General features: G+C 57.4%; 1 protein-coding gene across 2 annotated transcripts; it reads left to right on the forward strand.

The window, feature by feature from the left end:
- On the forward strand, nt 1-26712 carry SRL (sarcalumenin). 2 transcript variants are annotated; one of them, XM_069870096.1, is made up of 8 exons: nt 1-225; nt 10518-11972; nt 13577-13675; nt 14505-14600; nt 18165-18197; nt 23178-23294; nt 24691-24924; nt 25696-26712. In XM_069870096.1, exons 1-8 carry the CDS (start codon nt 165-167, stop codon nt 26505-26507), a joined length of 2907 nt encoding a protein of 968 aa, XP_069726197.1. In that variant the 5' UTR covers nt 1-164; the 3' UTR covers nt 26508-26712. The 2 variants fall into 2 exon arrangements, with proteins under 2 accessions (XP_069726197.1, XP_069726198.1); XM_069870097.1 differs by lacking the exon at nt 18165-18197.
- The last annotated feature ends 879 nt before the right edge of the window (nt 26713-27591 follow it).

A 27591-nucleotide genomic window follows, 5' to 3' on the forward strand; every position in this document is an offset into this window, starting at 1 on the left:
GCCGCGAGCCTTCCTGGTGCTGCAGCGCTGCCATCGATCCCCGTCCCCAGGGCCCCCTGGGAGCGGGCAAGTGGTGGTGGCAGCATCTGTGCCGGCAGCTGCCCTGCCCCGCGCCCGCCGTATAAATAGAGGCAGCGAGCGGCAGGGAGCTCCTGGCAGCCACCATGAAGGGCCTCAACCTGCTCTGCTGCTGCGTGGCCTCGCTCCTGCTCCTCGGCACCGCAGGTACAGCAGCTCGCCAGGCTCCCCGTGGGGCTTCGGGGCCTGCGGGGCTGCGTGTGCTCGGTGGGGCTGTGGGTCGGCACAGGGCTGTGTGTGCTCGGTGGGGCTGAGGGTCCCCATGGAGCTGTGGGTCCCCATGGGGCTATGGGTCCCCAGGGGACTTTGGGACCCCACAGGGCTATGGGTCCCCATGGGGCTGTGGGTCCCCACAGGGCTATGGGTCCCCATGGGGTTATGGGTCCCTGTGGGTCCCCAGGGGTCTAGGGGTCCCCACAGGGCTGTGGGTGCTCAGTGGGGCTGGGGGTCCCCATAGAGCTGTGGGTCCCCACTGGGCTGAGAGTCCCCATGGAGCTGGGGGGACTCAGTGGGGCAGTGGGTCCCCATGGGGCTATGGGTCCCCAGGGGACTTTGGGAACCCACAGGGCTATGGGTCCTCACAGAGCTATGGGTCCCCATGGGGTTATGGGTCCCTGTGGGTCTCCAGGGGGCTGTGGGTCTCCCTGGGGCTGTGGGTGCTCAGTGGGGCAGTGGGTCCCCACTGGGCTATGGGTCTCCATGGGGCGGTGGGTCCCCATGGGGCTCAGTGGGGCAGTAGATCCCCACTGGGCTATGGGTCCCCATGGGGCTGCGGTTGCTTGTGGGGCTGCAGGTGCCTGTGGGGCCATGGGTGCTCAGTGGGGCTGTGGATCCCTGTGGGGCTGCAGGTGCTGGCAGAGCTGTGAGTGCAGGGGGGATTCTGGGGTGCCTGGTGAGCCCAGCTGAACCCCCAGGGCTGGTTGGGTTGCAGGAGCAGGATGGTGCAGCAGAGCCACTGCCACCTGCGTCCCCAGCAGGGACTGCGGAGTCACCCCGAAAGATGCAGAGACACACAATGGGGGTGCAGACTGGCGTCCCCCCCAGAACAAGAGTGGGCGCAGGGGCTGTGCTGCTGCCAGTGTCCCCAAGGTGCAGAGGTGGCTTCGTTTTGGGCTGTACGGGGATTTAGGGGAGGTGTATGTGCTACCAGGGTGCTGGGACACCCTGTATTGGGACCAGGATGGGGTGAGTCCCTATCCTGGGAGCTTCCTTCCCACCCAAGGTGGGGATAGCACCCCCAGACCCCCTTTCCTGAGCTGTCCCATCCCCTCTGAGCACCCCTGTCCCCAGCTGGTGGGGCGGCATTGCCGGTACCCTTGCTTGCCCTTGAGTTAATTCGGGCTGGTTCTCTGCCTGGCTGGGCTCCGACGGCCACACTGCTGGGAGAGGGGCAGCTAAGTATGGAAACAGCCGTGTAAGGGGACACTGTGCTCCTGCGGCCCCCCCGGCCCTGTGCCGCCACGGCCCCGCGCGCGGGCACCGCAGCTGCCGCCTTCCAGCACCTCCAGCCCCGCCGAGTTCTGGCCTTTTAAGGGCATCTTGGACCATTCTTGTCAAGAAAAGGGGTTTGGGGCCAGCGACGCACCTCGCCGGCAGCGGGGTGACCTCTGCGGGGCTGCGGGTTGAGCCTGGAGATGGGATGAATGGAAAGGGCTTGTAGGAGCGCGGCTGGTGTCAGCCTGGACAGGATGGGCCCCTCACCACAAGAAGGATGTTGAGGCTCTGGAGTGAGTCCAGAGAAGAGCAATGAAGCTGGTGAAGGGGCTGGAGAACAAGAGGAGCAGCTGAGAGAGCTGGGGGTGTTTAGGCTGGAGAAGAGGAGGCTGAGGGGAGACCTCATTGCTCTCTCCAACTACCTGAAAGGAGGTTGTGGAGAGGAGGGAGCTGGGCTCTTCTCCCAAGGGACAGGGGACAGGACGAGAGGGAATGGCCTCAAGCCCAGGCAGATTCAGGCTGGACATTAGGAAAAAATATTTCACAGAAAGGGTCATTGGGCCCTGGCAGAGGCTGCCCAGGGAGGGGGTTGATTCACCTTCCCTGGAGGGGTTTAAAAGGATGAGGTGCTGAGGGGCATGGTTTAGTAGTTGATAGGAATGGTTGGACTCGATGATTCGGTGGGTCCCTTCCAACCTAGTGAATCTATGATTCTATGGACTGAGCTGGTGGCCCCGTGCGGCACTGGGGGCTTGTGGTGGGCGACCACCGGCCCAACTTTGGCTGGCATGGAGGTTGATAGCAGCTGCGCTGCAGCCCCCGGCGAGAGGTGATGGCTCGGGACTGGGCACAGTGTTGGGCACCCATCAATCACCCATCTCAGTAGAGGCTCCGAGGCCGGGAGGCACATTGGGATCTGTAGCCACGCCGGGATCTCCAGGGGGTGGCTGGAGCCCCCCGAGTTGTCCCCCGCTGTATCTCCTGCCCATCAGGGTGAGGGAGGTCCCATATTTTGCCTTTGTTCTGCGGGTTTGCGGGAAAGTGCAGGCGGTGGCACAGCTCCTGCCTGCGGTTCTGCTCCATGGGGACCAGTGGGGCTCACAAGATGAGTTTTGCTTTTCCTTTGGCACCAAGCTGGCCTCTCAGACCCAGGCTCCTTTGAGGTGTAACAGGAGGTTTGAGGGGTGTTTGTCTCCCCACCTTTAGGCCTGTCTTCCCATTTAACCCTCCTTTGGTGAGCAGAAGGGTTGAGGAGACCAATGGGGAACTGAGGGCTTTGACAACGCATTGTGGGGGGTTGTGGTCCTTGGGGCAAGGGCAGGATTTGGGGTAGCTTCTCCAGTGCATGGACATGGCCAGGTTAACCATCCTGATCTCCACCCCTGAGGGATCTCTGGGGGAAAGCTGCTCTTTTTTTTGTGCATAGTGGCTAAGCGCGGACATGGAGAGTCACTGCCTGACATGGTAGAACAGATGCAGCTGGAGTTTGCTTGCGCCCAGCTGGGATTGTGGCTGAGGTGTCCCTCTGGGGAGGCAGGACAGGGACACACAGGGCTGTGCAGAGGTGGATTCCCCCATCCAGACGTGACACTCCTGGATGGGGAAACCAGCTGGGTCCCTGGGGTTCCCCATGGCCGGCTGTGAGGATGAAGAGCTCCTGGTGAGGCACCATCCCGTCAGGATGCTAGGGCCACAGTCCCAGAGGGTTCCATGATGCCTGTGGCTGCTGAGACCCCATCACTTCTTGCAGAGGCCAGAGGGGTGGGAAGGGCCCATGTCCGTGCCCGTGCACCCTGGCTGAAACGGCCCACGGGGCTGGCAATGCTCCCTGGCACGGCCGGGAGCCCCGGTGGGAACCAGCACCCACGGCAGGATGGGGTGATGGCTCAGGACAAGGGTGCTCACCCACTGCTCTGTCCTTTCTCCTGCCAGGGGAGGTCTCCTTCTCCCCACACTCATCCCTCGGCCACCCCTTCCAGGCTAAATGGCTACGGCAAATCTGAACGGCCATGGGGACGCTGGTGAGGCGGGTGCCTAGCCAACGTGCTCCGTTGCTTCTCCCTGGGGAGCCCATATGTGTGCCCCCCGGCATCACGAGTTTGAGTGGGACTGGGCTGGGCTGTCACCTCCTCCCACGTGGACGAGGAGTTGGGGAAAGCCCTGGCACCCTCCTACAGCAAGTACAGAGGGCTCTGCAGGGCTGGCACACACCCCTCCTGCTGACAGCGAGTGCAGGCTGTCATCCCTTGAGCTCTTCATGCTGCTTCAGCCTTGGGAAGGGCTCCGTCACCATGTCCTCGTGGCATCTTGGGATGGTTCCCATCACACGACAGCTGGAGATGGGCTCTGTCACCCAAGACATGTCACCTTCTAACATGGGGTGGGCTCCACCTCTGAGATCAGAACATCTGATGAGACCGCTCCTTGAATCCTGTGTTCAGTTCTGGGCCCCTCACCACAAGAAGGATGTTGAGGCTCTGGAGCGAGTCCAGAGAAGAGCAACGAAGCTGGTGAGGGGGATGGAGAACAAGAGAAGCAGCTGAGAGAGCTGGGGGTGTTTAGCCTGGAGAAGAGGAGGCTGAGGGGAGACCTCATTGCTCTCTACAACTACCTGAAAGGAGGTTGTGGAGAGGAGGGAGCTGGGCTCTTCTCCCAAGTGACAGGGGACAGGACGAGAGGGAATGGCCTCAAGCTCCGCCAGGGGAGGTTCAGGCTGGACATCAGGAAAAAATATTTCACAGAAAGGGTCATTGGGCCCTGGCAGAGGCTGCCCAGGGAGGGGGTTGAGTCACCTTCCCTGGAGGGGTTTAAGGGACAAGTGGATGAGGTGCTGAGGGACATGGTTTAGTGATTGATGGGAATGGTTGGACTTGATGATCCTGTGGGTCTTTTCCAACCTGGTGATTCTGTGATTCTATGATTCTATACCTTGGCTGCCACGGCCACAATGAGGCAAGGGGCTTGGGGTGCCACGGCCACGCACAGATCTCGGTCACCTGTCCCACCCCTGGCACCTCTCCTGGAGGAGATCCCAGGCCCTGTGGGTGTCCCAGCTCTCTCAGTGTTGACTGAGTTCAGCAGGCTGGCTGCACTGTGACCGTCTGTTCCAGCAGACACCCTTGGTCCCGTGTAGGACACCTCTCTCGGGCACAGCCTTGGTGGCACAGGAGCTCCGGTGGGTCCCCGTGGGGTGATCTGGGGCTCGGAGGGCTGTGCTGCACCCAAGGACAGGGCTCACTGTGCTGTCCTCCTGCCGTGTCCCCTTGTCCCTGCCATGTCCCCACTCGCTGAGCTGTGCCCACTGGGGGTGCAGCCTCACCGGAGAGCTGATGAGTGCAAGGGTGACCGAATCCCTCACAGAACTGCCCTTCCTGAGCACCGCAGGAATAGCAGCGGGTCCTGGCATCTCTGCCAAGCTATTTTCAGCCTGCAGGGACATCTCCCTTGTAAGCGATAGCCTGAGGAAGCCAGCAAGCTCGTGTGCCGGCAGAGGCTGACGGAGGGGCTGGGGAGTCTCCGTCCGGGCACCCCGAGCCAGGCTGGGGTGTTGGCACCGGCAGCACGGCCCCAGTGCCAGCCGGGCACCTGGATCAACCCTCCCCGCCTCCCTGCTGGTTGGGGCACATGTGGAATCGGGCTTGGAGCCACACAGCCCCATCCCAGCGCAATTGGGATACCCTGTGCTGCTGTTGGGCTCAGGGATGAGACCCCCAGACCCAGGCACCATTGCCTGGCATGGCCATGTAGTGTCTCTGCCTGGACATTCCCAAAGATTTGAGGAACTTGTTGGACAAGGGCTCATCAGGCATTAGAATCCATCTTGATAAGTCCAAGGGCTCTTCCTGCCTTGCCCTGTTGACCAGGAACCCTTGGGATGACCAAAGAACAAGGATGGGGACTCTTCAGCCAGGAAGATTCACATTGAGTGCAGGGAAGATGTCTGTTGTGGCCACCAGGGAAGCCCCAAGGTGGGTTGGCGAAGTCTCCCATTGCTAGAGGCCTGGTGGCAGGACCAGCATGACATCACTGGAGCCCGTCCTCTGGAGGAAGGGTCTCCTCCAGCCCTAACCATGGCACAGTGCTTCCCTCAGGTCCTTCAGCATCTCCCCTGGGCTGTGGACCCCACAAAGGACACCATGGGTAGATTGCTCCTTGATGTGCAGTGTGCCATCTGCCCGTGCTGAAATGTATGATGTTTTCTCACTGTCCCCTCACTTATGGATCCAGATCTCCTCTGGCCAGGCCGTGGTGGCTGCTTTACCTTCCACTGCCCTGATCTTGGTGTCTTCTGCAAGTCTGGAGTTCAGGTTTCCTTCCACCCTGCAGAAGTGATTCCCCATTTCCATCTCTATATTTAGAAATCTCTGAGCCTAGTTTTAATCCCTTTGGTGCATCCTGGCAGGGGTTCTTTACCTTTCTTACTCAAAATATCATGCGGTTCTGGCCAACTATTCTTAGAAATTAAATAAAAAAAAAAAATTCAGCTAGACTTCAAATCTCCTCCACAAAGGAGGCTATTCGTTAGTCTGACAAAGCTGTTTCCTACCCCCCTGCTGGGCTCTCCATGAAAAAAATGGGGAGATATTTGCTTTGTGCTGGTGCCTTGGGATCACAAATCCTCTGGGATGGGATACTGTGGTTAGTCATCCTGAGTTTTGAAGTGCATGAGGGGCTAGAGAGCCAACTCTGTTCCTGTCCGCTTTCATGCTTGTGTCCTCTGGGCTTGTTGAGTTCCTTTGGGATGCTTTCCTCTCCCAGTCACTGATGGTGTCGGCCTGGATGACTCCAAACTGGTGCCAGAGCTGGGTTCCTGCCTGCCAACAGCAGCGCCTTGGCTAGCGGAGCTGCCTAAGGGTGATAAAACATCAGGTGCTTCCTCTCTGCAGGGCTTGGCAGCAGCACCGGGCTCTGCCGCGATGGCACAGGATGGGAAACTGAGGCATGGGAAGAGTAAGGAGGAGATGCCAAGTGCCATGGGGTGGGCTGCAAGGATAGAGTGCCCAGGCCTGAGTCCAGGTGAGGGGCATGGCCCCCTCTTTGGGCTCCTCTGGCCCTGCCTCCCACCTAGGAAGGTTTCCTGGCTGCACCAACATCAGGCTCACGGCGCTAATCTCTCATGATTTACTTTTTCCAGCACTGGCTGGCAGCAGCACAGAGCATTGTAATCCCTTGGGCGCTGCACCCCTTTCCCAGCACATCCCTGCACATCCCCAGGATCACAAGGGGAGAGTGGGATTTGCAGGAGCCACTGGGTAACTCCCCATCTCATTTCCAAGATCCAGGCAGGAGAAGGGGGCGTGTGAAAACCCATCCCTGCGGCGCCACGCATCGCTGGCCCCACGCTGGCTCAAGGCTCCTATTTCTGCTGGAGGGGTCGAGCGTCCCTCGCAGGGCCACCTGTGCCCATCTGTCCCTCCTAGCTGGCCCCTGCCCTGGCCCTGGGGGCTGTTCCTCCCGGAGGATCCATCTCCGTGCTGTGGCGTTGCCGTTCCACGTGGCCACGTGCAAGAAACCTCACAGCAGGGCCTTGTTCAGCCTCTGGAAGCCGTCGTTATCCTTTCTGCATGGGTTTTTCCTGGGGATAAACCAGCCATGGCATCCTGCGGCACACAGAGAATCATAGAATCACTAGGTTGGAAAGGATAAGAGGAGGCTGAGGGGAGACCTCATTGCTCTCTCCAACTACCTGAAAGGAGGTTGTGGAGAGGAGAGAGCTGGGCTCTTCTCCCAAGGGACAGGGGACAGGACGAGAGGGAATGGTCTCAAGCTCCACCAGGGGAGGTTCAGACTGGACATTAGGAAAAATATTTCATGGAAAGGGTCATTGGGCACTGTCAGAGACTGCCCAGGGAGGGGGTTGAGTCACCTTTCCTGGAGGGATTTGAGGGACAGGTGGACGAGGTGCTGAGGGACATGGTTTAGTGATTGATGAGAATGGTTGGACTAGGTGATTTGGTGGGTCTTTTCCAACCTGGTGATTCTATGATTCTAGACCCACTTTCAGGTAGTTGTGGAGAGCAATGAGGTCTCCCCTCAGCCTCCTCTTCTCCAGCCTAAACACCCCCAGCTCTCTCAGCTGCTCCTCTTGTTCTCCAGCCCCTTCCCCAGCTTCGTTGCTCTTCTCTGGACTCGCTCCAGAGCCTCAACATCCTTCTTGTGGTGAGGGGCCCAGAACTGAACACAGGATTCGAGGTGCGGTCTCACCAGTGCCGAGTACAGAGGGAGAATAACCTCCCTGGCCCTGCTGGCCACGCCATTTCTGTCACCGCAGGAGAAAGTGTGTGAGACTGGGGGGAGCACGAGCTGGGGACCCTGTGGGAGGTCAGGTCCCCAAGGGGAGCGAGGTGAGGGCTCCTCTCCGATGCCACCTAGCCACTTGGCACAATGCAGTGTGCGAACAAGGGGAGCCCCGGTGTCACTTTACAATGTGGCTGTCCCCACTCCCTCCCCGAGTCCACGGGGACCTGCAGGATGGGCCCTGGGTGCAGATGTCACCCTTGGCTGGCCAATGACCCTTTCCATAAAAATTTTTTCCTGATGTCCAGCCTGAACCTCCCCTGGTGGAGCTTGAGGCCATTCCCTCTTGCCCTGTCCCCTTGGCTGGGGCCAGCGGCCGAGAGGGACGGTGCTGCACCGTCTGCACCCTGCCGAGCTGCTCCTTCTGATTCCCCCGTACAGTTGCTGAGCTGTATTTTTAGCTGCTGGTGGATGCGTGGAGGGTGTTAAGCCCGTAACCTTCGTCCCATTTCGCTGCTCATCGGCCGGCCATCTGCAGATCAGCACAATTTGCCTTGGGATGGATTTGGAGACCATGTAGGGGAAACAGGAGGGAGAAGGAGGTGAAGAGGGGAGGGGGACTTTATATAAGACCTTGAAGGTCACAGGAAATAAAGCCTGTGACCAGCACGCCAGCAGGAACGTCCCAGTTGGAGCTCTTGGGGAGCCCTTTTCTTGCTGAGGGATTTCTCATGGTGGTGCCTGGCCATGGTGGTGGCTTGGAGGGGACACGCAGACCCCAGACAAAGACCCTGGGATGTGCGAAGTCTCCTTTGCACAGCCCTGCTTCCCCCCACCCCTCAACAAATTGCGTGCCCAAGGTGCTGGACTCTCCTCCCATCCCTTGAGACGACCAGTTATTCTGGGGCCAAGCTGAGAAATTCCATGTCCCCGTCAGCCAAGGGGACCCTCAGGAGACCCAAGCTGCTCTCCAGGCTGCCAGGGCAAGGCAGGGGCACGCTGGCCCCCGGCCACCTGAGGCTTTGCAGCCAGACAGATCACGTTCTTCTTCGAAGGCTGAGGAACCCTGAGGGGTCCCCCGGGAAGGAGATTGGAAGGAGAGTGTTGGGAGGTTTGAGCCCACAACCCGTCTCTGACTGGGAACTGAATTGGGAGCCAGCAAGCTGCATGGCAGCAAAGGACAGGGGAGGTCAGTGAGGGCAGAGCAAGGGTGACCCACGCATCCGATTTCGGCAGGGCAAAGGGTGGTGTCCGCAGGTGGCAGGGACAGGATGAGAGGGAACTGCCTCAAGCTCCACCAGGGGAGGTTCAGGCTGGACATCAGGAAAAAATATTTCATGGAAAGGGTCATTGGGCCCTGGCAGAGGCTGCCCAGTGAGGGGGTTGAGTCACCTTCCCTGGAGGGGTTTAAGGGACAGGTGGATGAGGTGCTGAGGGACATGGTTTAGTGATTGATGAGAATGGTTGGACTTGATGATCCAGTGGGTCTTTTCCAACCTGGTGATTCTATGATTCTATGAGACCGCGGCAACTCCACTGTGCCCGGCTGCACACGCGAGTGACTGGAAGTCCTGGCAGGCTGAGGCACCCCCCAAACCTCCCAGCCACCTGCAGCTGGCACAGCTCATCCCTGGGGCATCACTGTCTGTGGCACAGATAAAGATGCCACCACCTGCTCAGCATCCCTGGCTTGCAGTGCACAGGGTGGTCTGGGGCTGCCACTGTGCTGCTCCTGCTCAGCTCTTCCTGTGCTTGGCCACTGCACAAGCCCACGGTCGAGCCCAGTTAGCCCCAAAGCTCTGGTTTTGCCGAGGCCAACTTGGCCCTGCTGGTGCTCTGCAGGATTTCTGGACCCACGGCGTGGCTGTGGGGCAGCAGCTAGAGGAGAGGAGCTGGCTGTGCCCCACGCTGCTCACTCTCCTCCCCACAGCCTGGGTGGAGGTAGCATTTTTTTTCCTGGTTGGCATCTGCTTGCCAGCTGGAGTACAAAGGAATTATTTTCCTCTGAAACGCTTCCCTGGTATGCAGGCATTGGACGTTTCGGGGGATTATTTAGACTAGCAGCAACTGTTTGTAACAGAGACAGTATAGCTGGTGATCTTTTATTTTTGGCACCCGTTGACTAATGTTAAACTGCAGTTGGAGGCCTATGGAAAATACGGATGGCTTCTCCCGGGCTGCAGAACAAACTCATTGTGTCCCCGCCAGCCGCACAGTGAGGCAAATGCTTTCCTAGTGAAGGGATGCTCACAATAAATAGCTCCTGAGCCCTGCCTGTGCCCTCCTGCCCGTGGAAAGCGGGGTCCCTCGCCAGGGAGCTCCTTTCCCTTTCCTCCCCTTTGACTCTTTCTCCTTCCCCTCACCCGGTCATCCATGTGGCTGGTGCTGTTCTCCCAAGGCAGGGCTGGGGAAGGACCCTTTTAACCTGCCAAGTGCCCGTGAGCCACTGAGCTACGCTTTTTGTCACTCCTTTCCCATTTTTAGGGTGCTTTGCCCCATTCCTGCAGCGCTTTGTGGCGGGCGGCAGCCCCAGGCAGCCGTGGCCCCTGCTAGCATTGGCTCTGCCCCCCCGTCCACCTCTTCGTACCCAGCTTCTTGCAAAAGGGCCACAAAATTGAGCTGGGACTAGAGAAGGTTTAGGAAAGAGTTTAAATCTCTTGGTGAAGGCCACAACCCTGCCCCAGGGCCCTCCTGGCACTGGCGGGGGGCCGGTGGGTGCCCTGGTAGCCGGCGCAGGTAAGACTGACCAAGCTGTTCTCATCGTTTAGAGCCGCGTGCCCCCGGCACGGATCATGTCGCTGGCACTGCTGAAAGCCCCTTGCCAGCTGCAGAGCCCAGGCTGGAGGAGAAGGCAGCTGACGGCAGCCCTGAGAAGGACCAGGATGGCAGCCTCGCCAACACCTCTCTAGCCGGCGCTGCTGGGGACGAGGGACAAGGAGAGGGGGAGGAAGAGCCAGCGGGTGGTCCGAGTGGGGACCCGGGGCCAGGGGACACCCAGCCGGGGGACAGCACTGTGGAGGAGGGCCAGGAGGGGCCCGATGAGGCACAAGGTCCAGAGGAAAATGCTGTGTTGGGTGCACATCATGAAGAGAACCACCAGCCCAGCCCAAAGGATGGTTTCCCTGCCCAGGAGGATGAGGAGACTGGTGCCAAGGAGGGAGAACGTGGGGAAGAGGAGATGCAGAAGCCAAAAACTGTGTCTGCCACCAAGGAGGGAGAGGAATCGGAAGAGCAGAGCTCAGAGGAAGATGACAAGGAGGAGGAGTCTGAAGAAGATGAGCATGGAGAGTCAGAGGAAGATTCTGAGAGAGATTCTGAGGAGAAGGGAGAACCTGAGAAGGAGGGAGAACCCGAGAAGGAGGGAGAACCCGAGAAGGAGGGAGAGTCTAAAGAAGACAAAGCCAGCCCAGCAAAGCCAGAGGACAGAGCTGAAGGGAGTAAGGAGAAAGTGGCTGTTGCTTCAGGCAAAACCAGCCATGACAAACCAGCAGCTGCCAGCAAGGGAGAAGACAAGGGTGGCCATACCAAGTGCCGTCGTCTGCCCTGCAGGAAATCAGTAGAGGACCCACCAGCAGCAGTGGAAAACCCACCACCAAGAGAAGACCCACCAGCAGCTGCCAGCAAGGGAGAAGCCAAGGATGGCCGTACCAAGTGCCATCGCCTGCCCTGCAGCAAAGCAGTAGAAGACCCACCAGCAGTGGTGGAAAACCCACCAGCAACACAAGATCCACCAGCAGCTGCCAGCAAAGGAGAAGCCAGGGATGGTCATACCAAGTGTCGCCGCCTGCCCTGCGGCAAAGCAGTAGAAGACCCACCAGCAGTGGTGGAAAACCCACCAGCAGCTGCCAGCAAGGGAGAAGACGGGGATGGCCATACCAAGTGCCGTCGCTTGCCCTGCAGGAAAGCAGTAGAAGACCCACCAGCAGTGGTGGAAAACCCACCACCAAGAGAAGACCCACCAGCAGTGGTGGAAAACCCACCACCAAGAGAAGACCCACCAGCAAGAGAAGACCCACCAGCAGTGATAGAAAACCCACCACCAACAGAAGACCCACCAGCAGTGGTGGAAGACCCACCGGCAACAGAAGACCCACCAACAGTAACAGAAGGCCCACCAACAGCAGAAGATCCCCCAGTAGACAAGCCACCGGTGCCAGAAACCGAGAGTCCAGCCAGCCACAGTGCTCACCCAGCTACTGCCAAGCTCCAGCACAGACAGATAGGTTGGAGTCTTTTCTTGTCGTGTGCTGTAGCGGCGAGAGTGACCAACTATCAACCCCCGGCAGAGCTGAGCTTGGCACATTAAACTGCGTCTAGTGCATGGCCCTCTCCTAATGCTTGTGCTTCTCGCGCCTGCCCCTAACCGCTGCACGGCTGGACCGGCTGCAGGCATCAGGGGTGCAGGCAGGAGCCCACAGACACCTGCAATGTGGGTGCTCATTGCAGCAACACCAAAACTGCCCAACATTTCCCTTGGTCCACTTTAAGCCCATGATTGCTCCTCAGCTGTGGACGTGGATAAGATTTTCATCCCCTGTGCCCCTTTCAGCAACTGCAAACCTCTTAAAGGCTCTTTATCCTCCACCCTCAGGATCCTCCAGACCACCAGCTCTCTTGCTGCATGGTGGATCTGTTGTGCACCAGCCCTTACCTAGTGGGGAAGGTGTGAAGAGCTAATTCAGACTGATAAGTTGCCGAAGCACCAGCTCTGGCCACATTTGGTCAGTGAAAGGCCGTCTAAAGAAAAGGGACCCCCTCTACCATGATTTCCTAGAAACACTTGTGGACTGAGGCCCACACGTTGGGCAGCAACCTTCAGACCCAGCCGAGACTTTTTATGCTTCCATCTGTAACATCCCAGTTCAAAAACCTCCCGTTTGTGCTGAAAGGGAAACCCAGTTTGGTCTCTGTGGCTTTACTTGGCAAGTCAAAAGGTCTTCCTCAGCCGAACACCTGCTAGACACTCAATATGTTCTCAGGGCTTGGCAGTGCCCTGCTTGGCCCAGTCAGCCAGCTCACATCTGTCCCCAGTCCTGTCCCTAAACCCCCACTAAAGCCCAGTCCAGCTCCCAATCTCAAAAAGAACTCGGAGCTGCTCGGGGCTCTTGTTGTGCCAGCATCTCCAAGGCAAGAACACCTCTGTCTCCATGTCTTGGGGACATCAGCATGCTTAGCCAAGGTGGAGGCAGTTACTTCACGCTCCCAGGGCCTGGAACAGAGCTGGAGCCCCGTGCTTGAATGCTCCAACCCGATACGGGGGCAGAGGCAGGAGAAGCAGGACAGAATGACCCCACTGGCCAAGGCAAGGCAGCTGGGATGGGTCAGGCTGGCTGGTCTCCAAGAGTCAACCCTAGCTCCCACACATCCTCACGTCTGTGGCTCGAGGCACAGTTCCTAGGGGGAAGGGACAGAGAGGGAGAGCTGCAGCTGCCGGGGAGGCGCCAGGGGTTCCTGGCTGGGCAGCAGGTGCCGTGAGAGCTCATGCTGCGCCCCAGCCCTGGAGCCGCTTGCAGGCACATCCCTTGCGTTCCCTGCAAGTGGCCAGCCTGCACTTCCCCAGGAGGACGTGGCATGCTTCTCTTGCCAGAGCCAAGCAGTTGCCTACAACGCTTCTCGTGGCAGTCACAGCCCCAGCAACCTCTGCTGAGCCTCCAGGAGCCTTTGGAAAGAGAAAGCAAAGGCAACGGTGGTTGCTGAGACAGCTGGCGGGTCCACAGGCTTGGGGTGTGCTCCCCCATGTCCTTTCCTTAGCAGCAGCTTGTGTGAGTGCCTGTGTGGATTCCCCCCCACCTCAGCAGTAACAAATCTCCTTGCTTTTCTCCTCTAGAAGAGGTTGAAGATACCAGCGAGCCAACCAAGCGTGACCGGTCCCACTTGGAGAGCACCCTCAAGCTGAACGAAGAGAAACCTGCCGATGATTTCTCAGGTGAGGGGGGGCTGGGTGCCACTAAGTTACATCTTCCTTGCTTTTTTCAGTCTGTGCTGTCCCTGCAGGACAGGCTCCTCACCATCCTGCTGCACCAAAAGCACAGATGGGGTTGCCCTTCCCTAGAGTGTTTGGGTTTTAACCTTAGTTCTCGTAAGCCCAGCAGCACTGTATGTTCAAAACCAGCCCCTTTTGCTGCTCTTGGGTTAACGCACTTTAGGTATGTTAAAGAAAGCCCCAAGGGAGTACAAGAATTAGGTGGGCAGAGAGTGTGGAAAATGGAGATGGTGAATCAGCTCCAGCCGGCCACGCTGCTCCCCAGAGAAACACAGGGCAACCTGTAACAAAGGGTTTGGATTTTTATTCCAATCATTTATTGGCTTTTGCCATTATAAGGCTTTCTTCTGCTGGCCCCACAGGCAGTCTCAGCTGGTGAGAAATTGATAAAAGCTGTGGAACGAGCTCCTTTTTTCTCTCCTAGCCAGCAGCATAGGGGCCATGCTGTGGATCCCTGGCACTGCGGTGGAGAGCTTTGGGGATCATGGGTGTTGAGTGCATGTTAAAGCAGTAAGAGTATTAACAAGAGAGGTTCCTTCCATCAGCTGCTGGCACGTGCAAGACCAGCAGCAGATGGGGACAGTGCCCAGCAGGAAACACAGGGATGGGCATCAAAATGCATGACTGGCTCACAGTTTGGCTCACAGCTGAAATCTTGGCCAGGTCTCTTGATCCCCAGCCGAGTCAAGAATGCCCAGCAGCTTACCTAAGAGGGATCCAGCCAGGGTGCGGGGCTTGCCTTTCACCTGTCTGCATGTTTCTGCCCCCGCAGGAGTATTGCAGAGGCTGAGGAAGATCTACCACTCCTCCATCAAGCCCCTGGAGCAATCCTACAGATACAACGAGCTGAGGCAGCATGAAATCACAGGTAATGCCGCACGGGCTCTCTGCCACCATCGCATTATTGGGATGCAGATAACTGTGCAGATCATGGAAAGGGTTGGACAGTTTGTCTTCCTTTGCAGCTTCCCAAGAAGTTCATGAGCGTGCTGGGCTTAAAGGACATGCCCTAGCGAACCCAGCGGCAGGCATTCTTGCATCTGCCTCAGCCCATCTGCTGTCAGGACCATCTGTGTAGCCTGAGCATTGACCCCAGCCCGCTTCAGGTCCTCCACCTGCTCGACATCAATGCCCTGTACCCCTGCCAAGCAGAGATCATGACCCCAAAAAATAGGCTTGGCAGAGAAGCTTAGAACCTTCTAAGGCTGGGGAGGAGGTTCCTGGGGGTGGCTGTGGCTGTCATCCTTCCTGCTCATTATGGGACACATGTGGGCAGGGTATCCCTCAAGCTTGGCAGCCTTCATTCAGCCTGGGAGTTCGAGTTTCCACCCCTTGGCAGTTCCAGACACATTGGATCAGGTGAGCAAGTCCCTGTGGCCACAAGCGTTGGCTTGGGCTGAGCCCCAGCAGTACACGTGTCCCTCCAGAAGAAAGGGGAGCCCTGGTCCCCATCTTCACAAACCACAGGAAGTTCTTGTGACCCGTATAACGTGAGCGGCTTCATATTCCAAGCACAGATGGCTCAGGCCCAAATTCACCAGAGTAACTTTCCTGGGAGCCCCTAGTCAAGCCCTGTCCTGAGCCAGGGACAGACACCCCCTATGCCTTGGTTGGGCAGGCAGGGGATGTTGGAGTCCCTGCTGCCTGTGTCCCAGGGCTGCATGGCCACACCAGCCTCCTGCCAGGTGCCCTCCTTGTCCCCAAATTCCCAGCCTCGCATGCCCTGGAGCCATGCCCTTCCTCCTGGAGAGGCAGGACCCAGATATACCCTCCGCACAGACCTTCCTTCAGCAGCTGGACGTGTTCATCAGCCATGTTCATCTGGGCAATGCCCTGGGTCACATCCCCTTAGAGCAGAACTCCTGTTTAATGGCCACTCTCACTGCAGCCCAAACACAACTCCTAAACTAGCGTTAGGCATTTTGTAAGCAGGCTTGAATATCTCCATGCCCAGCCAGCCCATCACCAGCTTAGAGCCAGCAGGGAGCACAGGGGACCTACATGGCAGCAACATCATCCCCTTGATGCCATCCACCAATCCACAGGGGTTCTGGAGGGAGCATTTCTAGGTCTCACGAAACACAGGCTGTGCCTCTAGGCATCTCCCACAGCCAGCTCTGTGTCACTGCCTTTGCCTGTCTTGCTCCAAGCTGCCACTCAGACCCTGGGGATCAGGATCTGCTTGCCGTGTGGGAGAGCACCTGGGAGGGTCTCAGCACCAAGTCCTGCTGCAGCCAGAACAGGAGGGGTGCCCCAAGAGCCCCTCACCCCACAGCTGCTCTGTCACCCACCCAGGGGGCTGGCCTGTCCCCTCTCGCTGCCACATGCCTGGTGAAGAAGCACCATGAGCTGTGGTCCCATCTCACAGCACATCCCCACAGCCTCTTCAGCAGCTGTCTCCAATTCTTCTCTCCAAGCTGCTTTGGTCTGTGTTGGTGGCAGTGCAAGCATCGGCATTTACTGTCAGCTCATCCCAAGGCACCACTTGGGAGAATATTTGGGGTTAGAGAGGCAGCTGGTGGGGTCTCAGCCTCTAACCTTTGCCAGAGATGGAGCCCTCAGCCTTGGTTCCCAGTGCCCATCCCCTTTCCTTGCTCAGAGCATCCCACCCTGCCCAAGCAGCCACCTCCCTGCTCCATTTCAGGAGGGAGCAAACACTTCTCAGGACCCTGCTGACTTCCTTTTTCCCAGCTCCAGAGGAAACCTTTGTGTTTTCCCAACCCAAGACCTCTCTGAAACTCAGCTCCTGAGCAGGACTCACCACAGACAGCACCTCCCAGCACTCCTCGTAGCCTCATCTCACAACAATCTGTGGCCTATTCCACTTCACCGTGAGGAGCAATCCCCCCTCAGACTGACTCGCTACCAATGCGAGTGCCCAGCACGCCCTGTTGTGCCCTACGCGGCACCCCCAGCAGGGCAGATGCAATCTCAGAGTTGGTAACTCTAAGGAATACGCACACAGACACTGCACTGCCTGCAGCCCTCGGCTCAGCCCTGAGAAGCCCTGGCCATGCTGTCCTCAGCAATATTTCTCCTGCCACCAAGCTCCTTGAAGCACGCCTGGTACTCCAACCACATTCTAGCACACACAGCTCCTTCCTGGAAGCCTAAAGCCCAGCAGTTTGCTTTTAACACCCACTGACCCAGCTTTTCCCACTCCCTCATCTACAGCGCAATTAGAGAAACCTGTAGATTAGTTAGAGGGTTGGCCCAGCGAGCCCTCCTGACCTTGCAAGGCAGGTGAGGGCACGGTGAGGCTGAGGGAGCTTTCTCAGCCGCTTCCTCTGGCTGGTTCCTCCATCCTGAGTGAGTTCACAGCATTGGTGTTGCCCCTGCGAGCTGAGAGATGCCCCAGCCTCTCCCCCTGAGCCCACCCGCTGCGGCAGTGGGGAGGCTGGAGGGTGCAGAGCTGCTGGCTCAGCTGGCTGGGAGCAGCGGGACAGCTGGAAGAGCAGCAGGACAGGCCTGTCATGGAATATGTGTGACCTTTGGAGGTGTAAACCAATATAGAGGGGTGCCGTCGCAAGCACCTTCGCCCCTCCATTACGCGGCCGCCCTCCATTTTGTCTCCCTCGCCATCAACTCCGCTCGCGTGCACCAGCCGGTGTAATCCAAGGAGCCCCTCTGCTCCTCGCAGCTCCCAAAAACACCCGTGTAATTGCGAGCCACTCATCCCCGGCGGGGCTGCGGCTGCGAGCAGCAACCTAAGACTCTGAATTGTCAGGGCGCATCCCAGATAACTCCCTCCACTCCGTCTGCTTCCAGCCTGGCGGGTGCCATCTCCTTTCCCCTGCCTGCCGCCCTCCTGCCTTCCTGCTCCGCCATCCCACAGGGATGCGGACACGCTCCAGCTGGGGCTGCCTGTGTGCCACCCTTGGGGACTAGCTCAGGGAAGTCACACCAGGTCACGGTGCATGCTGGTGACCCTAATTATGTGCCAATTAGCAAGTGTCCCTGGATAGGGAATGACCTCCACGTTGCCATCGCCAGCCGCCCTAGGACTGGACGTGGGTAGCCACAACACTGGGGTGGCCAGGACGCTTGTTGGGGTTGGTTGCTCTCCTAACCATGGCTTGTTGGGCTCCATTTGCTCGGTGAATGTTGCTGGGGAAAGCAATAACTCCTCTCAGTGGGTTGGGGTGCTATCTCCAACACGGCAGCGCTCCCGGGGCTGCTCCCCCAAGCCACATCCCCAGTGTCCAGGGCCGGCTGGGGTTTAGTGCTTGTTGTGGGAGCTGTGGGTCTCCTTGCTCAAAGGCTGTAACTCCTTCTCTCCCACTGGGAACGCGGCCATCGCTGGCATGTCCTTCCCACGAGGAAGCCAGGGTCAGTCTTCAGCTCCCTCCTCAGCCTGGGTCAAACCCAGGCAGCTGCCTCCCTCCTTTGACTCACAGTACCTTTTCTCTCTCCCCGTGTCCCCCGCTAACAGCTTACCCTGGACGTACCCTGGGCTCCAACACAGGTTGGTATCTCTACCTGCTACCTGCATGCTGCCAGCGCTGCCCGAGCTCCTCGCTGGCCTCCAGCTTTCCTATTCACCTGCCCCAAACAGGGCCACGCTTCCCAGGCACTGAGCGGTCTCCAGTTCTTGGTGTCCCATGGCACCCACTGGAGCCCGTGTCCCCAGCGCTACTGGAGCTTGGCACGTGTGTCGCTGCGTTGTCTGTCCCAGGCTTGGCTCCCTGCATCCCCACCTTGCCCAGGCTTTGACACCTCACTCTCTCTCTAGGGTTAAGACTCAAGAGGCTGCATATTGCTCTCTACAACTACCTGAAAGGAGGTTGTGGAGAGGAGGGAGCTGGGCTCTTCTCCCAAGTGACAGGGGACAGGACGAGAGGGAATGGACTCAAGCTCCACCAGGGGAGGTTCAGGCTGGACATTAGGAAAAAATGGTTCACAGAAAGGGTCACTGGGCACTGGAACAGCTGCCCAGGGAGGGGGTTGAGTCACCTTCCCTGGAGGTGTTTAAAGGATGAGGTGCTGAGGGACATAGTTTAGTCATTGATGGGAATGGTTGAACTTGATGATCCAGTGGGTCTTTTCCAACCTAGTGATTCTATGATTCTATGATTGATATTCCACTAGCAATGGTTCAAAAGCCTTTGTGATGGACCTGTGGGTCCATCTTCCTCGCATGGCATGAAGCAGAGGAGCCCAGCAGATAGCCCACCCTGCAGGAGAACTCTTCCCACCCGTCACCCTCAACATGTCAACATGTCCCATATGTCCACGCTTGATCCCCCCGGCTGCAGTTTAAGCCGATGAGCCTGTAGCAGCTGTCCCAGGAACACAGGCTGGCCCCTGCACGGCGGCCCCAGCCCCTTGGGAGCCAGAGCTGGCTCCTCTCCCTCCCTATCCTGCTCAGGGTGAGCTGCCAGGTCCCCCCAGGAGAAACAGGAGATGGGCCGAGAAGCACCAGCCAACACCCAACCCTTTCCCTGGGTCCAAGTGCTGGGCCACGGGGACAATGTGCCCGCTGTGATATGGGGCAGGGAAATCCCATCTTAGAGCCCTCGTGTCCTACCCCACGGCCCCTTCTGCCGGATCCTGCTCTCACGGGCTCCTCCCCACCCCATCCCTGGACACAGTGGATCCCTGCCAGAGCCTGGAGGGCTTCTGGCTCCCCGTCGTGCCAGCATGCCGGCAGCAGAGAGGTTTTGCAGATATAAATAGCCTATTTCGATAGCGGTCTTATCTGCATCTCTAGCTGCAGGCGCGCGCACACACTGCCTGTGTGGGAGCACGACGAGGAGGCAGGCGCAGCATTGTAGGCGTTGTGGGGACAGAATCCTCAGGTGTTTTAGGCTTTCTGGGTGGTTTGAGACCAAGAGCTTCTTGTCCGTGGCTCAGCCTGAGCCGGGAGAGGAAGGAGGTTTTGCCAAGTCCTCGCTTTGTCTAGCACCCTTGGGACAGGCTTGCACAATGGGAGGTGACACCGGGCAGTTCTGCTGGGCTTGGGGACAAGGAGGGTGAAACCCCAGCCCAGGGTTAATCCCAGCCCCAGAGCAGCAGTGGTCCCAGCCAAGCGGTGATGCAAGCAATGTGGAAAAACCTCCCTGAAAGGCACGGCTCTAGAGGAAAAAAAAACTTATGGGGCATCTGAATTGCTCCTGCCCCAGAGTTGAACTATTCAAGACAAATTCAGGCTCTGTGGAGGGAGACAGAATCACAGAACCATAGAATCATAGAATAACCAGGCTGGAAGAGACCCACCGGATCATCGAGTCCAACCATTCCCATCAAATGCTAAACCATGTCCCTCAGTGCCTCGTCCACCCGTCCCTCAAACTCCTCCAGGGAAGGTGACTCAACCCCCATCCCTGGGCAGCCTCTGCCAGTGCCCAATGACCCTGTCTGTGAAAAATTTTTTCCTAATGTGATGGACTCTCCTGGCCTTGTTTGCCAGGTGCTTTGCCAGATGGCAGCATGCTCTCCACCCTGCAAACTGGCACCTCGGAAAAGCCGTTTTAAGCTGCTGTATTTTAGGCAGGACCACAGATGAAGGGGTGCAAGGTTTGAGGAATGCCCTGCTCGCAGGCAGAGCCTGATGATGCATCAGCGTGCCAGTGCTTCTGGGTGCGCGTCCAGGACATGCCTGGCTGAACTGGGATGAGCTTGAGCCTGGATGAGCGTGAGCTGGGAGGGAGGCAGGCTGGGAGCAAGCAGCCACAGGGTGGCTGGAGAGAGCTGCTGTGATGGAGCTGCTGCCAGCCCTGCTCTGCAGCCAGCAAGAGCTGTGTTTTTTCCCCTAGCCGGACCATCAAGGTGACTCAAATCTGTGCTAAACAGACATTGCAGGGGGGTATAGCAGAGACAGATGTCAGGACAGCATCCCCATGGGTGGGAGAAGCTCCCTGCTCCCTGCAAGGAGGGTTGTTTATCCTGGAGAAGAGGAGGCTGAGGGGAGACCTCATTGCTCTCTCCAACTCCCTGAAAGGAGGTTGTGGAGAGGAGGGAGCTGGGCTCTTCTCCCAAGTGACAGGGGACAGGACGAGAGGGAATGGCCTCAAGCTCCGCCAGAGCGGTTTAAGAGACAGGTGGATGAGGTGCTGAGGGCCATGGTTTAGTGATTGATGGGAATGGTTGGACTCGATGATCCAGTGGGCCTCTTCCAACCTGGTGATTCTATGATTCTATGCATGGCCTCACATCCTTGGAGCTGCTGTGCTACCCAGATGCCTGTGAGGATCCTGTGCCTGGCACTGCCTGCAAAGCCCGTGGGGTGCCAGCACCCTGTTTCCAAAGCAAGAGGTAAAGATGGGCTCAAGGAGCTGTCAGTGACCTGTCAAGGGGGCTGCCTGCATCTCTGCCTGCCTCAGCACAGCGGGGCAGAGGTGGGGATGTGCAGCGGAGCCAGGGCACATGGGCTGCCTGTGTTCACACAGCCACGCCTGGCCAAGAACATGTTACGAAAGAACACGCGGGGACCCGCCTTGAGCCTCTGGCACAACATCACAGGGAATAATCATCATCATCATCATCATCCAAAACCCAATTAAACCCAGCAAGTGAACAGAGCAGCAGTGATGGAGTGGTACAGAAGAATGATTAATAACAAAAGTCAGAGGTTTCGACATTTGTTTTTGTCCCATGTGAGAACACAGCACTGCATCCCCGCGGCTCACAGGCAGGGAACAGCAGCAGGCAGGGCTGTCCCCCTGGTTCAGATGCAGCCACTCTGCTTTGGGAAGGAGGGTTGAACTGCACGGGTGAGAGATGCTCCAGTGCATTCCCTTCCCCTGTGGTGACACGGTGGCTCTGTGATGGGCAGATGCAGGTGGGAGGAGGCTGGCACGCTCTGCCCGAGCCCTGCATCTGTGGCCGGATGGGTTGGGTGCAGAGGCACCATGCAGTGCCCTCTGGCAACCTGGAGAGCAGGAGCTCAGCAGCGTATGGGCTTTGCAGCTCACCTCACTTTAGAGATTGGTCCCCAGCTTGCTGGAAATCTGCTGGCTCCTATGTGAGCAGGGTCTCTCAGTCACTGCAGGGAAAGCAGCTCTGCCTTAGGAGTTGGGCCAAAGGGCAGCATGGGTTCCCCAAGGGCATCTCCTCGCCCTGGACCACGGGGGAAGGCTCAGCTCTCGCTGAGGGACAGCATCTCCCCGCTCCTCTGGCGGCATCCAGACTCTCCCCTGGCTGGACTTCACCTGGCAGCGGTGGGATGGACCCTCTCCCATGCTGAGCACAGGATAGGGGTGAGGGTACAGTGCACAAGCCCCGTTGCCGGGGATGGGGAAGCCAGTCCCTGCTGGCAGGCACATCCCCACCTGCCCCGCAGGCTGTGCCTGGTGATGCCCTGGCAGGGTGACCTCTGCTTGCTCTGCTCTCTGCCATCTTCCACCACGGCTCTCCTGGCACTGTTTCCTGCTCAGATTTGTGTGGCCACATCAGTGCTGCTCCGCAAACAGGGATGGGGAAGGTTCCCACGAGCAGGAACTCACTCATCCAGTTTTTACTTCCATTTCTGACCTGACTCGGGCTTGAGCTCACTTGCAGGCTCCCAGCTGTCCTGGGCACGGCTTGGGGGCTGGCACGGGCCAGGGGCTCCTCTGGCTCTGATGGCTGCTTGTCCTGGGGGCTAGGAGGCTGAGCAATGTGGGCACAGGCTGACTGCACAAGTCCTGGTTGAGCAGGGATTGCTCCTGGAGCAGGGACCTCCACGCTCCCATGATCATTCAGCATGGGGACAGGCCCTTCTAGGCCCATCACCAGACTCCTTGAACCCCTCAGCAAACTCCAGGACTTGAAGAGTGTGGGATGGGGACTGTAGTTCTTTCTCCTCCTGCCTTTCCATGCCCAGCTGGAACCTCACACCCAACCCAGATGTAGGCAGGGCCCCTCTGCTTGAGCCACGACCCAGGAGGAGATCCCTGCAAGGGTGTGGTGGACACGCAACGCAAGGAGCCAGCCCAAGGCTCACACTGCACTTCCCAAGCACCGCGCTGTAGCATTTCTCCTCTAGCGACGCCAGCTCCCTTTGCACGAGGCATTTGCCTGGTTGCAGCATGGCCACCTCCTTCGCTTGCCCCGTGCTTGCGGCGGCTGCCTTCAAACAACAGCCAGCCCTAAACTCACTTTGATTAAACCAGAACCTAACCGAGACAAGGTTTAAAGGACCTTCAAGTCCTCCCCTAGTCTAAGAAAAGCCAAACCTCAGAGAAAGTCAGACAAGGTTCACTTTTGCTGCAGTGAGGTGGGGTCTCCTGCAGAGCGTGGTGCTGTCCTGCTCTTGCCGGCACCAGGGCCCATCGTTGGGTGATGCCTTGGCTCATGAATGGCTGGTGGCCCCAAAAGGGTGTCTGGTGGCCCCAAAAGGGTGGCTGTTTCCCCGGCAGCATCGCCGTGCCGCTCAGATGGGATGCTCGTTACAGCCAGGAGTTAATCACGCCGCAGCGACGGCTATTGTTTCTTCACTTCCTCTTGTTATTTCCCCTCTCTGCAGATGGGGAGATCACTTCCAAGCCCATGGTGCTATTCCTGGGACCGTGGAGCGTCGGCAAATCCTCTATGATAAACTACCTCCTCGGGCTGGATGACACTCCCTACCAGCTCTACACAGGTACCACACTTACTGCTCTTTCTCTGCTCTGCTGAGGGCAACCAGGCACCTGCATTTTTGCATCCGTGTGGTCAGTGATTCCCAGCTGCGTCGCTTTGATCCCCCTCTTTACATCAGGGAGGTTGTGATTTGGTCTGTGCTGCCCGGCTGTGGTGCCATGTGGCAGGAGATGTTCCTCACTATGTCCCAGGGCATGTCCACTCTCCCCAGGATGCAGGAGGGCATCTCTCCCTGCAGCATCTCCATCCTGGAGCATGGGGCTCACTGCCTTATAGAGTCATAGAATGTCCTGAGCTGGAAGGGATCATCAAGTCCTACTCCTGTCCCTGCACAGGACAACCCCAACAGTTGCACCATGTTGCCCAAGTGCTTCTGGAATACTGTCAGGCTCAGTGCCATCACTGCTTCCCTGGGAGATGTTTCAGGGCTCCACCACCCCCTGCGGGAAGAATTTCTTCCTAATATGCAACCTAACCCTCCCCTGGCATCTTCCTGCTGTTCCCTCGAGTCCTGTCATTGGTTGCCTCCAATCCCAGCTACAAAAGCAGTGGTCACGTCACAAGGCCAACTTGCCCTTGTTTTCCCCCTTTCCCTTCTCATGTGGAACCAATTAATTCACCCTCCCAGGAGCAAAACCATTCCCCTTCCTTCCTTCCTGCTCCCACGTCTGTCATCTCACAGCTGAGGGCAGATGTCTGCAGCCAGCTCTGTGGCAGGGTCATCAGGGCCCCTAGGAGAACGTCCTCCAGGGTGCCTTATGCAGTCAGGCCACTTCCAGAACAACCAGTCATAGAATCATAGAATCACTAGGTTGGAAGAGACCCACCAGATCATTGAGTCCAACCATTCCCATCAATCACTAAACCATGTCCCTCAGCACCTCGTCCACCCGTCCCTTAAACCCCTCCAGGGAAGGTGACTCAACCTCCTCCCTGGGCAGCCTCTGCCAGGGCCCAATGACCCTTTCTGTGAAAGATTTTTCCTAATGTTCAGCCTGAACCTCCCCTGGTGGAGCTTGAGGCCATTCCCTCTTGTCCTGTCCCCTGTCACTTGGGAGAAGAGCCCAGCTCCCTCCTTTCCACAACCTCCTCTCAGGTAGTTGTAGAGAGCAATGAGGTCTCCCCTCAGCCTCCTCTTCTCCAGGCTAAACACCCCCAGCTCTCTCAGCCTCTCCTCATATGGCCTGTTCCTCGTAAGTCCTTGCAGAAGACAGCCCTGCTGGCATTTTCAAGAAGCTTGGCAAGAATTTCATGGCCCCACTGCTTGCCTTTCCCCCAGCCTCTCTTGGCAAGCGAGCGATGCTCCTGAGCTCCCCGGCTAGTTCCAGGCCAGCCCCGTCATGTCCATTGCACAGCATGGATTTCACAGCTCTGCTGCTCCTCTCGTTGCTGGGCAGGGGCGGAACCTACCACCTCCGAATTCACCGTCATCATGCACGGCCCCAAGCTGAAGACCATTGAGGGCATCGTGATGGCTGCTGACAGCTCCCGCTCCTTCTCACCCCTGGAGAAGTTTGGACAGAACTTCTTGGAGAAGCTGATAGGGATTGAGGTGCCCCACAAGCTGCTGGAGCGAGTTACCTTCGTGGACACGCCGGGCATCATTGAAAACCGCAAGCAGCAAGAACGAGGTAGGGGTTTATTTGGTTTATCTAAGAGACTCCAAAAAAACCCAAAAAACCAACCTCAATGATGTTAGACAACAAAATAGATGAAGGACAATGTGGAAGAGCACTAGGCTACAAAACAGGTCTTGCACTGGAGGGGTAGGTGATGTTTTTCTGCAGCAGCAGCTGAGTCCTGGGGAACATAAGCGATTGTCATCAGCTAAAGCAGCCGTTTCTGCTGCTTGGAGGTGCAACGTTGAGGCATTTTAGGAAGGTGTTTCCTAGGGACTCCTTGGGATGTTGATTGTCTGACTCGGCTCAGCATTTAATGCCCTTGGAGCCTGGTTTTGCCAGTGGCTGATGCTGCAGAAGGACCCTGAGAAGCACCGACCCATCCCCTGGCATCCCTGGGATTCCAGGACGGATTAGCTGGGCTTCTCGACCCACTTGGTGTCCACTGAGGAAAGTGATGTAGTTGATATCTGCTCACAGGAGCAGCAGGAATCTGTGGCCAGCAACAGGGAGGAAGAAGATTTGGAGGTGATGCTGAGGGAGACATGTAGTCACAGGCCCAGACACACAGGGACGGGTTTTCGTGCCAAGAAACACTGAAGTGTTTTTAGCACATGAGAAACAGGTTCTAAGCAGCACGGGAAGTCCACTGTGTCTCACACCTTGTCCTACCCAGACAGGGCGCGAAACACAGCAGGCTCAAGGTTTATCTATCCCTTGACCTGAAGGGATTCATCCCGTGTTGGCCGTTTCTGTTGGATTTCTCTGTTTCCTCTCCTCAAGGTTACCCGTTCAACGACGTGTGCCAGTGGTTCATCGACAGAGCTGATCTCATCTTCGTTGTCTTTGACCCCACGAAGCTGGATGTGGGCTTGGAGCTAGAGATGCTGTTTCGCCAGCTGAAGGGCCGTGAGTCTCAGATCCGAATCATCTTGAACAAAGCCGACAGCCTGGCCACCCAGGAGCTCATGAGAGTTTACGGTGCCTTATTCTGGAGCCTGGCTCCTCTCATTAATGTCACAGAGCCACCCAGGGTGTACGTTAGCTCCTTCTGGCCCCATGAGTACCACCCAGATACCCACAAAGACCTGTTCCTCAAAGAAGAGATATCGCTCCTGGAAGATCTCAACCAGGTGATTGAGAACAGGATGGAAAATAAGATCGCCTTCATCCGCCAGCACGCCATCCGGGTGCGCATCCACGCCCTTTTGGTCGATCGCTATCTACAGACCTACAAGGACAAAATGACCTTCTTTAGTGATGGAGAACTGGTGTTCAGGGACATTGTGGAAGATCCTGACAAGTTCTTTATCTTTAAGTCCATTCTGGCAAAGACCAATGTCAGCAAATTTGACCTCCCCAACCGCGAGGCGTACAAGGACTTCTTTGGCATCAACCCCATCACCAGTTTTAAGCTGCTGTCTCAGCAGTGTTCTTACATGGGAGGGTGTTTCCTTGACAAGATCGAGAAGGCCATCACTCGTGAGCTTCCCGATCTCTTGGGAAGCATCGGCTTGGGGAAGAAGCCCAATGTTCTCTCCTGTGACATCACCGGCTGTGGTGAAACCCCAAAGAATCGCTACAAGAAACCCTAAGGTGTTCTGTAATAACAACCGTCCACGTGTTCCTACTGGTGAATGAGCTTATGTCTTATCTGTCCAAGAGGCCACGGTTTGTTAACCCTTTGAGTACCACACTGGCAAAGGCGACTGTACAGCGAGGACTTTGAGTCATTGACATCGATGGCAGGGGAAGATGGGTGGGCATAAGAAAGAGAATAAAAACTGTGAATTCCTGACATTTAATCTTTGTTCTTTTGAGTAGAAGGCAGTGTTTAAGCTGTGAGTACGAGCAATGCACAGTGAGCTAGAACTGTAGCTGCTTTTTCACTGGTGCCAAGAATGTGTGAACAGGAATTTCAACCTCTGCATCCCCAAAGCCGGCAGGGAGCACGAATGGGGTCATGGAGTGAGAGCACAGGGGAGAGTGGGGACACACTAACCTGGGCCATTACCAGCCCTCGGGGAAAAAGTGTTGGGCAAGGAAAGAGAGGCCAGATCTCATCTATTGTTTTCAGAAAGAAACGTCTCACAGATATTTTAGGTCACCTGGTGTGTTCTCCTTTCATGTAACAGTTGAGTTGAACTACTGCAACATTCAACTAGGTGCTCACCTAAAGAAGAGGCTTTTGCAGGGGCATTTGTAGCTCCAGACAGGTAGCTAGGATGGGTTTTGCAAGTCTATGTCAGAGGAAGAAGTGGGCTGGAAAGGAGCTGAGCTGCACTGAAGAAGGAGAGCCAGCACCCCAAGTCCCACAGTCCCACAAGGAGCTGTGAGCAGGCTTTCCTCTCTCTGGGCCAGCAAAGGGGCAGGGCACTTCATGCCTACATGCGCCATCAACCTCAAAAACCCACAATGGCAGATCAGCAGAGCCCTGAGGGTTAAGGGTTTGGCACTTTGACTCTGTTTGGAGGGAAGCAGGAATAGGTGGCATCACTTTTTGCCCATCAGTTGATCTGTTTTCCCTAGGACAACCCAGGCAGGTTTCTGTGGCTCATTCGCCAAACTTCCCCTGGTTCGGCCGTGACTTTGTTGGTTCATCTCTGCGCAACGATGCTCAGTCCTGAGAGGAGGAGTGTTGATTCGAAAGTACCCAAGGTTCCCTGTGGACAGCCAACC

This window comes from Phaenicophaeus curvirostris, chromosome 16 (assembly GCF_032191515.1).
Source record: "Phaenicophaeus curvirostris isolate KB17595 chromosome 16, BPBGC_Pcur_1.0, whole genome shotgun sequence".
Lineage (NCBI taxonomy): Eukaryota > Metazoa > Chordata > Aves > Cuculiformes > Cuculidae > Phaenicophaeus > Phaenicophaeus curvirostris.

Bases quoted from the DNA above. Each gene is read 5' to 3' on its own strand.
- SRL (XM_069870096.1), top strand. From the start codon at position 165: ATGAAGGGCCTCAACCTGCTCTGCTGCTGCGTGGCCTCGCTCCTGCTC. The intron at 11,973-13,576 runs GTTGGAGTCTTT...TTTCTCCTCTAG, and splicing joins GCTCCAGCACAGACAGATAG to AAGAGGTTGAAGATACCAGC. The intron at 14,601-18,164 runs GTAATGCCGCAC...CCCCGCTAACAG, and splicing joins GAGGCAGCATGAAATCACAG to CTTACCCTGGACGTACCCTG.